At 25.3% G+C, this 12,973-nt stretch overlaps 3 protein-coding genes across 5 annotated transcripts; 2 read left to right on the forward strand and 1 right to left on the reverse strand.

Annotated features, from left to right (window-relative positions):
• Nucleotides 1-789: 789 nt before the first annotated feature.
• LOC135923977 (uncharacterized) lies at nucleotides 790-8,947 on the reverse strand. 3 transcript variants are annotated; one of them, XM_065459014.1, is made up of 5 exons: nucleotides 8,882-8,932; nucleotides 1,965-2,784; nucleotides 1,465-1,702; nucleotides 1,206-1,304; nucleotides 790-1,165 (listed from the first exon to the last, which is right to left on the reverse strand). In XM_065459014.1, exons 2-4 carry the CDS (start codon nucleotides 2,385-2,387, stop codon nucleotides 1,279-1,281), a joined length of 687 nt encoding a protein of 228 aa, XP_065315086.1. In that variant the 5' UTR covers nucleotides 2,388-2,784; nucleotides 8,882-8,932; the 3' UTR covers nucleotides 790-1,165; nucleotides 1,206-1,278. The 3 variants fall into 3 exon arrangements, with proteins under 3 accessions (XP_065315086.1, XP_065315087.1, XP_065315085.1); XM_065459015.1 differs by lacking the exon at nucleotides 1,965-2,784 and having other exon boundaries at nucleotides 8,882-8,947; XM_065459013.1 differs by lacking the exon at nucleotides 8,882-8,932 and having other exon boundaries at nucleotides 1,965-2,830.
• On the forward strand, nucleotides 7,002-8,770 carry LOC135924419 (zinc finger MYM-type protein 1-like). Its single transcript, XM_065459476.1, has 5 exons — nucleotides 7,002-7,327; nucleotides 7,714-8,027; nucleotides 8,070-8,359; nucleotides 8,403-8,553; nucleotides 8,596-8,770. Exons 1-5 carry the CDS (start codon nucleotides 7,046-7,048, stop codon nucleotides 8,768-8,770), a joined length of 1,212 nt encoding a protein of 403 aa, XP_065315548.1. The 5' UTR covers nucleotides 7,002-7,045.
• A 3,249-nt stretch (nucleotides 8,948-12,196) lies between the features above and the next one.
• LOC135924846 (26S proteasome complex subunit SEM1-like) lies at nucleotides 12,197-12,631 on the forward strand. The gene is made up of 3 exons (XM_065459968.1): nucleotides 12,197-12,344; nucleotides 12,387-12,483; nucleotides 12,528-12,631. The coding sequence occupies exons 1-3, from the start codon at nucleotides 12,239-12,241 to the stop codon at nucleotides 12,574-12,576; spliced, it is 252 nt and encodes an 83-aa protein (XP_065316040.1). The 5' UTR covers nucleotides 12,197-12,238; the 3' UTR covers nucleotides 12,577-12,631.
• The last annotated feature ends 342 nt before the right edge of the window (nucleotides 12,632-12,973 follow it).

Below are 12,973 nucleotides of genomic sequence, written 5' to 3' on the forward strand. Positions count from 1 at the left end.
ACATTATTGGATTTGATTCATCGAATATTCGATGCCAAAAATTAAATTCTTCAAAAATATATTCAAAATATTAAAAATTAATAAGTGATTTATAGATGTTGAAAAAAAAAGTAAAAACTTTTCAAGGAACTTTTAAATACTTAAGAATCATGTCAAATACTTCTGGGTTTGAAAATTTCTGAATAATTTGAAATATTAACAAATATTTTGGAATATTTATTTACGAATAATTTCTAATATTTATAAATTATTTCAAATAATAAGAATAATTCGATCGAATAATAAATAGACAAAAAAAAATATTCCACAGATTAATATATTTTCTTTATTCGATTCGAATAAAATAATTTTTTTATTCATAAAATACGAATCTTATGAAATAAAATCGTATAGTGAATAATTCGTTTTAGGTATAATTTTATTTTTTGTTAAATTTTACAATTTTCTACAAAAGAAAATGATGAAATTAAAGTTCGAATCAAATATACTAATACAGAATTTTATTTAAAAAAAATAGTTTCTCGTTTTAGAATCATAAAGACCCCAGTATTGTAATTTTTAATAGGATCAAAACTATCCGGGATTATCGCGGGTTTTAAGGGATCCCTTTATACAAAGAATTATTTTAAAGAAAATATAATCAAATATGTTCATTTGAACATTATGATATTTTTTTTTGATTTTATACAATTTGTGAAACCTTAGATAAAAGCTGTTAAAAAGCTTATAATCTTATATTAAATAGATTTTTACCACATATCTTCAAATTATTATATAAATTACACAATATTTATTTATTTTGTAAACATAAAATAACTTTTTAACATAATACAATAAATAAGATACAATATAGATAATAAATGAAATATTTTATATTATATCTCTAACATCCCAGTTATTAAGGCACATACAATATTTAACGGTTGTCCCCGACATCCTATTTCGTTTCTTCGTTAAAAAATCAACGGCCTTGCTAAAGACTCTTTCACTAGGAACGCTTGTTGTTTGTTGTGCGAAGAAATCTTTAGCTATGAGCGACAACGTTTGGTAAAAATCACTATTTTTGGCCCACCAATCAAGTATATTGGTTGAAGCTGGTGCAACCGGTTCTTTGATGTAATCTATAAATTCATCTCTACTGAGATCTGGATATTCATAAGCCTCCCTAAAAATTATAAATTAATATATCAAACATTTATAATTACTTTCTCATTTCGTTATGCATGCAAACCGAATAGGGCTGTGTTTCCATATCATCTTTTGAGAAGTCATAAACATTCACTTTTTGCGATGGCCAACCATAGCTTTTATATAATGATTTAAATTTTTCATTATAATCCTCCTTTGCTATAAATTTAGGCATATATTTTAATTTAGTTTTAGGATCTAATAGTGTGGATACAAAATTGCTAAATGAACTCATCAAATTTTTATAAGTTGCACATTTTATCAACATTTTACTACCCGCTTTTTTAAGATCGCTATCGGGATGATTTTTCGAAGTTTCGTCTAAAATCTGCTCTATCTTTGTCATAAATAAAACTGAGGTTCCAATAGTAGAAGTATCTGACGATATTTCAAGTGTTATTTTATAAAAAGGTTTTAAAAAATTTTCAATTTCGTTTAAAGATCTCGCCTCACTATCATTTATATCGAAAGGCGCCATATATTTTTTCCCAAGGTCTTTAATTGCATCTAAATTCTATATAAATTAAATATATTATTATGCAATGTTATATCTCTAAAATTTCAAAATTGTAAAACTATTATCTTTGAATATTATTGAATAAAATAATTATATTATGGTTTAAAAGGTAGGGAAGACTGGGATTTGTAAAAAAATGGTTCGACTAGACCTAGTTCCCTTTATACATAGTCAAAATTTTGTAAAATTAATTACCATTGACCATATATCTTTTAGTAGAATATAAAAGACATTATAAAAAAATTATATTATAATTTACTTTGTTCACTGTTGATAGCATTATATATTTTGAGTTCCATCTGGTTATCACATCCAACGGAATCCTCGTTCCACCAGATAGCTGCATGTAATTTTGTAACAGTTTGGGGGAAGAATGTAGTTTCTTTACAACATCAGTTATTTTAATTAGCTTTTTGTCTAGGTATGAAAATCCCTCTTTTACTATCAAATTTATAACATGTGCTAAACATCGGTGGCTGTATACGCCTGTTTTATATTTTTCCTGATAAATTATATTCATTTTTTCAACAGCTTTTATTACGTTTAGTGCATTATCATGCGTGATTGAGATAATTTTGTCCTGAATCTCAAAATCATCCAGAGATTCTAATAAACATTGTGATATATCCTCACCACTATGAGGATATGGTAACTCAATTAAATCTAAAAGGAAACTTTCCATTTTTTATTAATATAATGGCATGTTATTGCGCAAAACGATGACGAATTAATTGAGGTCCACATATCAGTGGTGATGGCTTTGCTATCAATATTTTTTAACTTAGTGATAAGATTTAATTTGGAACTTTTATATAGCTTTTCAATATATTTACAGGCCGTTTGACGAGACCAAATTTTTTCATTTTTAAATATATAAGAAAATATTCCTCTGAAAGAATCACTATTCAGTGAATGGAAAGATATATTATTCTTTATTATATATCTGAGAATTAATTTGTTTAGATGTAAGATCTCCTCGGGTAAAAGTTTCCTTATGCCCACTAGATTTTTTGGCATTTCTGTCTTCTCAATCCGTATCATATCAGTATGATGTCTTTTTACATGATTTTTTAAATTCGCTGTTAAAATAAATGAATTTTTACTTTTCTTTATAAAATTAAAACATAATAGTTTTTAACCCTCAGTCGCACATGGGAAAAAAATTAGGGGAGACCGAACAACGATAATTACTTTTTAAAATTCACAAACTTTCGAAACTTTATTGAAAATATATAAATATGATAAGTCTATATTTTTAAACATAAAAATAAAAACATTTACAAAACATACTTGACAATTTTCTAAATTTTAATACTTAAACATACAATTTTAAAATTTTTCGAACTTTTTTTTAAAATTTTGGATTATAGCCTTTAAAACGAGTTTTATTTTGTAGTCACAAACTTTAAATAACAATATCCCATTAATTCACATATGTGAACCATCTTTTAAAACCAGCTAACACTGCTACAACTTATTAACCAAATATTTTTTTTAGTGAATGTATGGAAAAAAGGAAAAAATTAATAAATTTTTTTTAAACTTTCCCTTTTTCTTAACATTTAAAAAAAAATGATTAAATGGTGTCTTTTTTGTCCAAGAGTCTTTACTCTTTATTTTATATTAGAAAAAATCTATTATATGCCATTATTTTTTAATAATATCATATTTGCTACAATTTATATAAAGTAATTAATGAGAATGAGACAGTCAAAAAAAAATCTAAGAATTTATTAATATTCTTTTTATTTTTACGGTTTATATTTTTTAAAATATATTTAGAAAATGAAATGCATTTTTTATACTTGATTTTTTATAAATATAAATAAAAAAAACATTAAATAAATGTATCCCACCCAAATTTATAAATGGGGGTTTTATTATAAAACAATTATTTTATTCATTTTTTTTATTTTATATAACATTATTAATTCCTGATTTTTTATTTCAAAATATAATAAACAAGTGAAAATAAAAATAAAAGGAAAAAACAAGAAAGTTAAACTTAAAATTAAAAATTACAAAATTTTTTTTTATATATAATGCAAAATAAAAAAAATAAGATGCAGAATTATTTAAATTATCTCAAATAATTCTTGCTGCTCCTTGCACCCAGGTCTCAGTTGAGAGAGCATTTAATGCATTAGCACTAACTGTAACCTCTCTAAGGACAAGATTAGACAAAGATATACTTGATGATATTTTAATTATAAAGCTTAATCGTACATTGTTAAATAATATGATATTTTAAATCATTATTATATAACCTATTTCATTATAAAGTTATTGTTTACATTAAAATTTTAATAAGATTTAGATGATAACAATATAAATAGATTTTTCGTATGAATAGTATAATCAGAGGGGGGCGTATTTTACTAGATATATCCAAATAGTAGTTTCTAAGATCTAAAATTGATTTAAAAGATTAAAGAAAAAATATTAAATTTGTTGTTCCCAAAAATATCATGTTTATATTAATGCAACTTTCTAGTTCAACTCCATTCCGGTTGGCTCAAAAAATTTAACATATTTGATACTATTATCATCTGCCCAGAGGTTTAAGTGTTTCCCAACAAGATCATATTAACCTAATTTAAAAATAATGGATATGAGTAATGTGATAATTTCAAAATATATATATTAAAATAATTTCAAAAGGGAGTTGAGAATTAGATATGTCACTTATCTATGGTACATATTCACTGAAATTTTAATTTAACATGTTTACAATTTATTATTTTACCCTGTAAGTTCAAAAAAATTAAATAAAAAATTAAAAATGATAATTGTCACTTATCTGTGGTAGATCTCCATTTAAATTTTAATTTAACATGTTTATAATATATATTTTACCCATTTGCTTTAAAAAATTTCACAAAATTTTAAAAATAACGAACGATATACCTATTCGAAATATTCGTCCTCTAGTCGACTTAAGTTTACTACTCAAATGGAAAACTCATGTTCTCGACTCAAATCGACTTGAGTGCATGACTCGAGTTGACTGGAGTTCACGACATGAGTCGGCTTGAGTTCACGACCTGAGTCGACTTGAGTTCACGACTCGAGTTCACGACTAATGACTTCATACTCTGAGTCGGAGTCGGGTGAACTCGACTTTTTAACAACACTAATATTGTGGGTGATGGAAACTGTTTTTTTAGGTTAGTTACTTTATATAATATTTAATTATTTAACATGTTTATAGGTGTATAAGTCAAGAAATATCAAATAGTCAGGATAATTATAATTACCTGAGGGAGAAATGCGTTGCCTTTATGAGGAGTAACGATTTCAAATTGGAAATGGAAAAATTCATAGGATATCCTGTAGAAGAATACCTAATTGACAGAAATGTTATAGGAAATGGTGTCTGGGCAACAGAGGTGGAAATATTATCTATGGCCACATTGTTGCAGACAAATATATTAATTTATACCCAATATAAGTGGGATTATTATTCACCCATGAAATTTTTTAATAATATTAAAATTTTTAAAGAAAATATATATTTATGTAATGAAAATAACAATCATTTTGTTAGAATTATATCAATGTAATTAATATTTATTCTAATATTTTTATTCCATTATATTTATTGCAATTTAGTTGAAAGTATAATCGGTAAGCATTTTTTTATTAAATGTTATTGCACTTTATATTTTTTATTAATAGTTATTTTAATAAAAGGTACAATAGGTTGGCATCCTTTTTATCAATGTAATTAATATTTATTCTTATACTTTTATTTCATTATATTTATCGCAATTTAGTTGAAAGTATAATCGGTAAGCATTTTTTTATTAAATATTATTGCACTTTATATTTTTTATTAATAGTTAATTTTATAAAATGTACAATAGGTTGGCATCTTTTTTATGAGTTCAATTCTATTCAATTGCGAATTTATACTATATAGCATTTTATAATTAGTTATTTTTATATAAAGTCACAATAGTGAATCATTAGATGAATGATATGTAATTTATGTTTAAATATGAATAAATTTAACCTACCATGTGTATATAAATTTTGATCAAACCTTTTTTAAATTAAGCTATAACGTTTTCGGCGTTAAATTATTTATAGGCATAAGAAATTTAAAAAGGTTGAAAGTTAGATGTTAATATTACTAAATATTAGAAATTATAATCTATCTTATAAATTTTAATTATCTCACTCATAAGTGTCAATATTGGAAAAAATACAAACTTTAAGCATCATCTGTCGGTCATAAGTGTCAATATTGCTATATATAAATTTTAAGCAGTACCTGTCAGTCATAAGTGTCAATATTGCTATATATAAATTTTAAGCAGTAACTGTCAGTCATAAATGTCAGTAACTAAATAATAGAAACTTTTAACATTACATGCCAGTCATAAATGACAGTATTACTATATAATAGAAACTTTTAACATTACATGCCAGTATTACTAAATAATAGAAACTTTTAACATTACATGTCAGTTATAAATGTCAGTATTACTAAATAATAAACTTTTAACATTATACGTCAGTCATAAATGTCAGTATTACTAAATAATAGAAACTTTTAACATTATATGCCAGTTATAAATGCCAGTATTACTATATAATAGAAACTTTTAACATTACATGCCAGTCATAAATGCCAGTATTACTAAATAATAGAAACTTTTAACATTATACGTCAGTCATAAATGTCAGTATTACTAAATAATAGAAACTTTTAACATTTTACGTCAGTCATAAATGTCAGTATTACTAAATAATAGAAACTTTTAACATTATACGTCAGTCATAAATGTCAGTATTACTAAATTTTATAATGATATTTTATTAAAATATATTATAACGTCAATCTTAAATGTCAGTATCACTAAAGGGAGTTAATTTAAATTTAAGTTAAAAATGATATTTTATTAAAATATTTTATAACGTCAATCTTAAATGTCAGTATTACTAAAGGGAGTTAATTTAAATTTAAGTTAAAATATCACGTTACACCGGTGTAGGATTGTGAAAGCAATACCCATTGTAGTTTCAATACCGTATTGATATTATCATTGTAGATTCAATACCGTATTGTTTTTACAATATTGTAGAATCAATACCGTATTGGTTTTAAAATACGTTTTCATCGCTTCAAATATATTGGCGGCCATTAAAATTGTAAAATATTTATTATTATACATTTAATTATCGCTTCAAATCAATGACATATAATATATGTCATTGTGTAGGAGCATGAAAGATGCCTATTATAAAAAAATAAATTATGACAAATCATTTTCTCAAAGAAAATGGCTATCATATAGCTCTATTTTGGATAAAGTATTCTGTATCTTCTGTATTATGTTTGGAAGTCATCAAGCAAGCATGCAATGGACTCATAAAGGTACAGATAGCTGGAATAATTTAGTCCGGCATATGGAGAGACATGAAACATCCCCTGTTCATGCAGATTGTGAATATGCACATATGGCATGGATTTCTCGGGGGCGTATTGATGACCACATTTTATTCAACCGAGAGGAAATTATAACCCAAAATCGTTATATTATCCATAATATAATTGATGCTATTGTGTATTTAATACGGGGCAATATTGCTTTTTGGGAAGCAATTCTCATGATGGTAATTTTTCAAGACTTATAACTTTGATCTCAAAGAATGTTCCAGTATTAAGAGCATATCTAGAGAAAAATATTAGTTCACGAGGAAAAAGTGGTAATAAAATATTAAGGCCACAAATAAACTTCATATCCTATGGCCATGTTAAAAAATTGGCTGAGATAATAAAAATATTGAATGAAATAATTAAACAAATTATGTCAAATTGTGCCATTAGCTTAATATTAGATGTTACATATGATATTTCAAAAAAGGAATGTGTTGCCTTAATTATAAGGTATATACAAGAATATCCACACCCACACCCAGTAGAAAGAATCATTAATATTTTTACAACTTCTGACACAACAGGAGAAAATATTAAAAATAATGTTCTAACTAAATTAAAGGCATTACATCTTCCACTAGAATACCTGATTGGGCAAAGTATGGATGGTGCTAGTAATATGAGAGGTGTTAATAAGGGAGTACAGGCTTTAATATTTAAAGAAGCTCCTAAAGCTATTTATGTCTGGTGCCATGCTCATAGGCTTAATTTAATTGTTATTCGTATATGTGGATATGGGAATGAAATTAAAAAAACTATGGGAATTTTAGATGAATTATATAATTTTATGAATGGAGTTAAACGCCAGGGTGTTTTTACCAAATTTCAAATGCAAAAAAATAAAAATTCTCTCAAAAGAATAAAAAACACAACAAGGTAAATAAATCAAATTTTTTTAAGAATTTTATTTATTTTCAGAAATTGGGCATCATCTTTCAAAGCATTACAAAATTTTTTAGATGTTTATGAATATATAATAGCCTCCTTGACAGAGTTAAGCAATTCCGATGACGCAATCACATTTTCAATTTCTGAGGGATTGCTATCTAGAATAAAACGATATGATTTTATTTTAGGATTATTTATTTTAAGAATAATCTTAAAATGTACACATGAAACTTGCATTGAAATGCAGGCAATTGGAAATGATTTAGCAATGATGATTAAATTGATCCAACATACAAAAAATAAATTCCAAAGATTAAGGGGTAAATTATTATTCATGTATTTTAATTACATTTTCTAATGAAGCAAATGGTGATAATATATTAACATCATTACATACCGATGTTAAATCATTTATGGATAAGAATAATGTTACAACCGATATTTATAATATTAAGTCAATATTTAAATTGGATCAAAAAGAGTTTGATAATTATATTGAACAACAAAAAGAAAAGTTTATGAAAAGTATATTTTAAAATAATATATATTTTTTTAGATATAAAAATGAAAATTTTTACCCAGTGATTAATATGATCATTGAACAATTAAATGAAAGATTTAATTATGAATCATTAAACTTTTTAAATCAGATTTCTATTTTTACTCCTGCGGGATTAGCAGATAATGAGAATATAGAAATTTCCCAGATATCTGAAATTGTGTTTATATAATTTTGATGCACAGAAAATTATAGATGAATTTTCCAATTTTAGACCATTATACTTAGATTCCTTATCAATCATTTATAGTAAAGATTTAATCAATATTAGAAAAAATGATACCTTATATGATGAAAGTTATTAATTTTATTAACAACTTAATTTTAATATATGTTTATTGGTGAAAACATTATAAATGCTAGTAAAATGACCGAAACAAAAAGATGGCTGAAATATTCATTTATTCTACCATATAGATTATTAATTAAATCAAGTTCTTTTCCTTATCTTAAAACGTTATATAAATATCTTATAACCCTCCCCACCACCTCATGCTCTGCTGAAAGAGCTATGAGTAAAGTCAAAATTGTTAAAACACGTATTCGAAATAAAATCTCTGATTCTTTTTTAGAAAATTTATTATTAATATCAAGTGAAATTGATATATATGATACATTTAAAACAGAAGATATTATTACAGATTTCGCGTTAACTTCTAAAAGACTATCTAATCTTTTAATTGGATAATCCTTTTTTTTAATATTAAACAGCAATAAATTTAGACATTTGGCATTATAATTCCCTTTTTTCAATATTTGAATAAATTTGGATTACTAATCCCTTTTTAGTTAGTCATTTTTAATTAGTCTTTTTCTGCACATATATTTATATTCCTTATGTTATATCTTTAACATTAAAAAAAATTATTATGAAGCAATTATAATATCCATTTTTTTTAAATATTAAATAGCAATAAATTTAGACATTTTGCATTATAATTCCCTTTTTTATTTGAATAAATTTGGATTACTAGTATTAGTTAGTTATTTATAATTAGTCTTTTTCTGCACACATATTTATATTCCTTATGTTATATATATTTTTAACATTAAAAAAATTATATATAAAATAAAATTATTATGTGGAAATTAAAATATATAATTTTTTAAATTTCGATAATTTTTATACCAATAAATATTCTTCCTGTAATCTATATATCATTATTTCATAAAATATTCAGACTTATATTTATAAGATTATAATTTATTCTATCGTAATAATGCCGCCGAAGGCAGCAAATTTTTTTAGGGGGGTAGGCTGAGGTTTTTGAGGGGGGTTTGCATCCAGTGAAAATCCTGTCATGTAGACGCTGCTATCAGTTAAAAGAAAGAGTATATTGGTACTATGATTTTAAAGTCATAAATTCATTTTGAGAAGTGGTGTAAGCTTTTTGGGCCATATCAGGTTAATGGCCTATATTTAAAAATATTCTATAAATTGAAAGAGATTTTTATATTGAGTACATCCCTGCTTATAAATTGCTAAATTAAAAAAAGATGAGGCAATTACAAATTCATTTTGTAACATAAGTATCAAGCATATAAAAAAATATTTAAATAAAAAAGATGAGCAATTACAAATTCATTTTGTTATAATCATCTATATCTTAAGGTAGTTTTACAACCCTTATTTTGATATTTATATAGATTCTATGTTTTTCACAAAATACAATACTTTAACCAGTTTATAAAATTATGTTAAATAGTGTAAATATACCTTTCAACTAATTTATCATATGTCTTGTTGATTCCAAAATGACCTGATAATGACATTTCTGTGATATTTGTGTCACATCCTCCATGGAATGAAACTAAAATATTATGTTGTTGACTAATGAGTGAGATTACCTCAGCATTATGTAGGTGATGGTAGAGTTTGCCATTCTTTAAGGAAAACTTGGCACATTTAACTCTAAGGTTTATTTTCAACCCATGATCTCCGATATAGGAGGTTGGGTAAGTTTTGGATTTAAGGTAATTATAAACATTGACAATATTGATATTCACTATTTTATATATTTATAATATAATAATGATAATTTTACTTGAAATTTTGAAATTAGGATGTCAATCTATACAAACAAGATTAATAAAATTAATTCGATTCAAATTTAATTTGGAAAATCAAAATTAATATAAAAATTAAATTTATAAGAATTTCAGTAATAAAAAAAACAGTATGATCATATAACTCTCCCTATCAATTAACATTGTAATTAAGATTTTTGTTATTAATTAACTCCCTCCTTAACACTGTTTATCAAAGGGGGAGTTAATCTATCATGGTTACAACTTAACTCAGAGGTATGTGATAAGGGGAGTTAATTAATCACGCTACACCGGGACACCATGAAGAAAGAAGCTTTTTGCATGAAAGAACGTGCTAAGGTTTGATTCTTGGTCATCTCCATAGATTAGGCATTGGTCATATCAATAGATTAGACAGTCACAATAAATAAGGTAGTCATAATAGGTAGTCATTTCCATAGGTTAAGCAGTCTCCATAGGTTAGATAGTCATCTCAGTAGATTAAGTAGTCACAATAGATAAGGTAGTCATAATAGGTAGTCATCTCCATAGGTTAAGCAGTCTCCATAGGTTAGATAGTCATCTCAGAAGATTAGGTAGTCATCTTTTTCTAGTCCACCACCCATAGCCAGGGCACCATGAAAAGAATAAGGATCTTAACGATATGGCGCGAGTCAGTAAAAATATATTTTATTAACTAATTTCTTTTTCTTTTCTTAAGGTATATATACATTTTTTTATAAGTCCAAATTAGAATACAAACGAAAAACAAAAAAGTAAAAATATTATAAAATATAAAAAGTAAGGTTACGCCGAAAGTTATAAAAATAAGGTTACGCCGTACATATAATAAAGTTATTACAAAAAATAATAAAAAATTAGATTACAAAAAAATAATAATTAGAATAACTCAACACAACTTCAACACCAACAAAGATTAAACCCACACAGAATCCGTCTAAATTGCACAATAACCTTTCTTTACTTCTGATTTGGCTCCAGAATCCACATAGACAACAAAGAAGACAGAGCTTATATAGCAAATCGTGAAGAACACGCATCCCTGGGCACACCCAATGTATTTACTTAATCCTTGGAGCTCTGAAATACGTTCAAATGCTCGCTATACTTTAATGACCAAGACTTTTTAGATCCTATGAAAAGCGGATTGATGGAATTTCCATGATCCCATCGAAACAGGGCTCATTTATGGCTTGGGAATATTATTGTATAGATTCATTAGCTTTATAAAACAAAATTCCAAACCTACTTGGGCGGCATATCAGAAGACCACATCTATATTCCAATATATTGCATTGTCTTTCTTCAGATTTATTATCTCACATTCATAACCATATTAGAAATTCGCGAGAAGACTTCTTCTCCAGACAGAGACTTATGCTTAAAGCGAAAGCTTCGCTGCCTTTTCTCCGCAGATCTTCTAGACTAACTTTTTCTTTTGAATTCTTATTGTTGTTTTTTATCTTTATATTAATTAATTTGTATTTTAAAAACAGATGGGTCTTAGTGCACTTTAATAAAATTGGTTGTTTAGTAAGTGTACCATGTCTATAGTTACTCTATAATTGTCAAATTTCATACTTTCATCTAAATGGCCACCATAACAAATCAATCTGTAATAAAAAATAATATTGAAGAAAAGAAAACAGATATTGGATTGTTGGAAGAAGATGATGAGTTTGAAGAATTTCCAGCCGGTATTTTTTAATTTTTTTTAGAATTGCTATTAATTTTAACAGAATGGACGGAAAATGAGGAAAATAATGAAGAATCAAATGTATGGGAAGATAATTGGGATGACGATAATGTAGAAGATGATTTTAGTAAACAATTAAGGTAAAAATGTTTGATTATATTGTGATAAATATTTTTATTTGCAGGGCAGAATTGGAGAGACAATCTATTGGAAATAATGAAATTAAAAAATAAATCTTCATATTCTTGTGATATATTTTTATTAATAAATTTTTAGTCTATCTATAAATATACATCCTAAATTTGTAACATATGTAAACAAGTATTAGTTTGAAATATAAGAGATGCATTTGATACTAATTCTTTCAATTTTAACCAATACCAATGCTTGATCCCCAAAAATGGTAATTAACAATCATAAATTAAAAAAAATCTTTATATAAAGATATAAAATCATAAATAAAATACACTTACAAACTTTTAATTGATAAGAAAGATGATGTTAATTTACTTATAAATTTTTAACATAAAAATATATAAGTATTGATTAATTATATATTATTATTTTATTGACATAAAGTACTCTTTGTATTGGCTGAAATATTGGTATTATTGCATCTGATATATATTC

This window comes from Gordionus sp. m RMFG-2023, chromosome 2 (assembly GCF_954871325.1).
Source record: "Gordionus sp. m RMFG-2023 chromosome 2, tfGorSpeb1-WG-v2, whole genome shotgun sequence".
NCBI lineage: Eukaryota > Metazoa > Nematomorpha > Gordioida > Chordodea > Parachordodidae > Gordionus > Gordionus sp. m RMFG-2023.

Bases quoted from the DNA above. Each gene is read 5' to 3' on its own strand.
- LOC135924846 (XM_065459968.1), top strand. From the start codon at position 12,239: ATGGCCACCATAACAAATCAATCTGTAATAAAAAATAATATTGAAGAA. The intron at 12,345-12,386 runs GTATTTTTTAAT...TAATTTTAACAG, and splicing joins GTTTGAAGAATTTCCAGCCG to AATGGACGGAAAATGAGGAA. The intron at 12,484-12,527 runs GTAAAAATGTTT...TTTTATTTGCAG, and splicing joins GATTTTAGTAAACAATTAAG to GGCAGAATTGGAGAGACAAT.
- LOC135924419 (XM_065459476.1), top strand. From the start codon at position 7,046: ATGTTTGGAAGTCATCAAGCAAGCATGCAATGGACTCATAAAGGTACA. The intron at 8,028-8,069 runs GTAAATAAATCA...ATTTATTTTCAG, and splicing joins AGAATAAAAAACACAACAAG to AAATTGGGCATCATCTTTCA. The intron at 8,360-8,402 runs GTAAATTATTAT...TTTCTAATGAAG, and splicing joins TAAATTCCAAAGATTAAGGG to CAAATGGTGATAATATATTA.
- LOC135923977 (XM_065459014.1), bottom strand. From the start codon at position 2,387: ATGGAAAGTTTCCTTTTAGATTTAATTGAGTTACCATATCCTCATAGT. The intron at 1,703-1,964 runs GTAAATTATAAT...TAATTTATATAG, and splicing joins TGCTATCAACAGTGAACAAA to AATTTAGATGCAATTAAAGA. The intron at 1,305-1,464 runs GTAGTAAAATGT...ATTATATAAAAG, and splicing joins TAGCGATCTTAAAAAAGCGG to CTATGGTTGGCCATCGCAAA.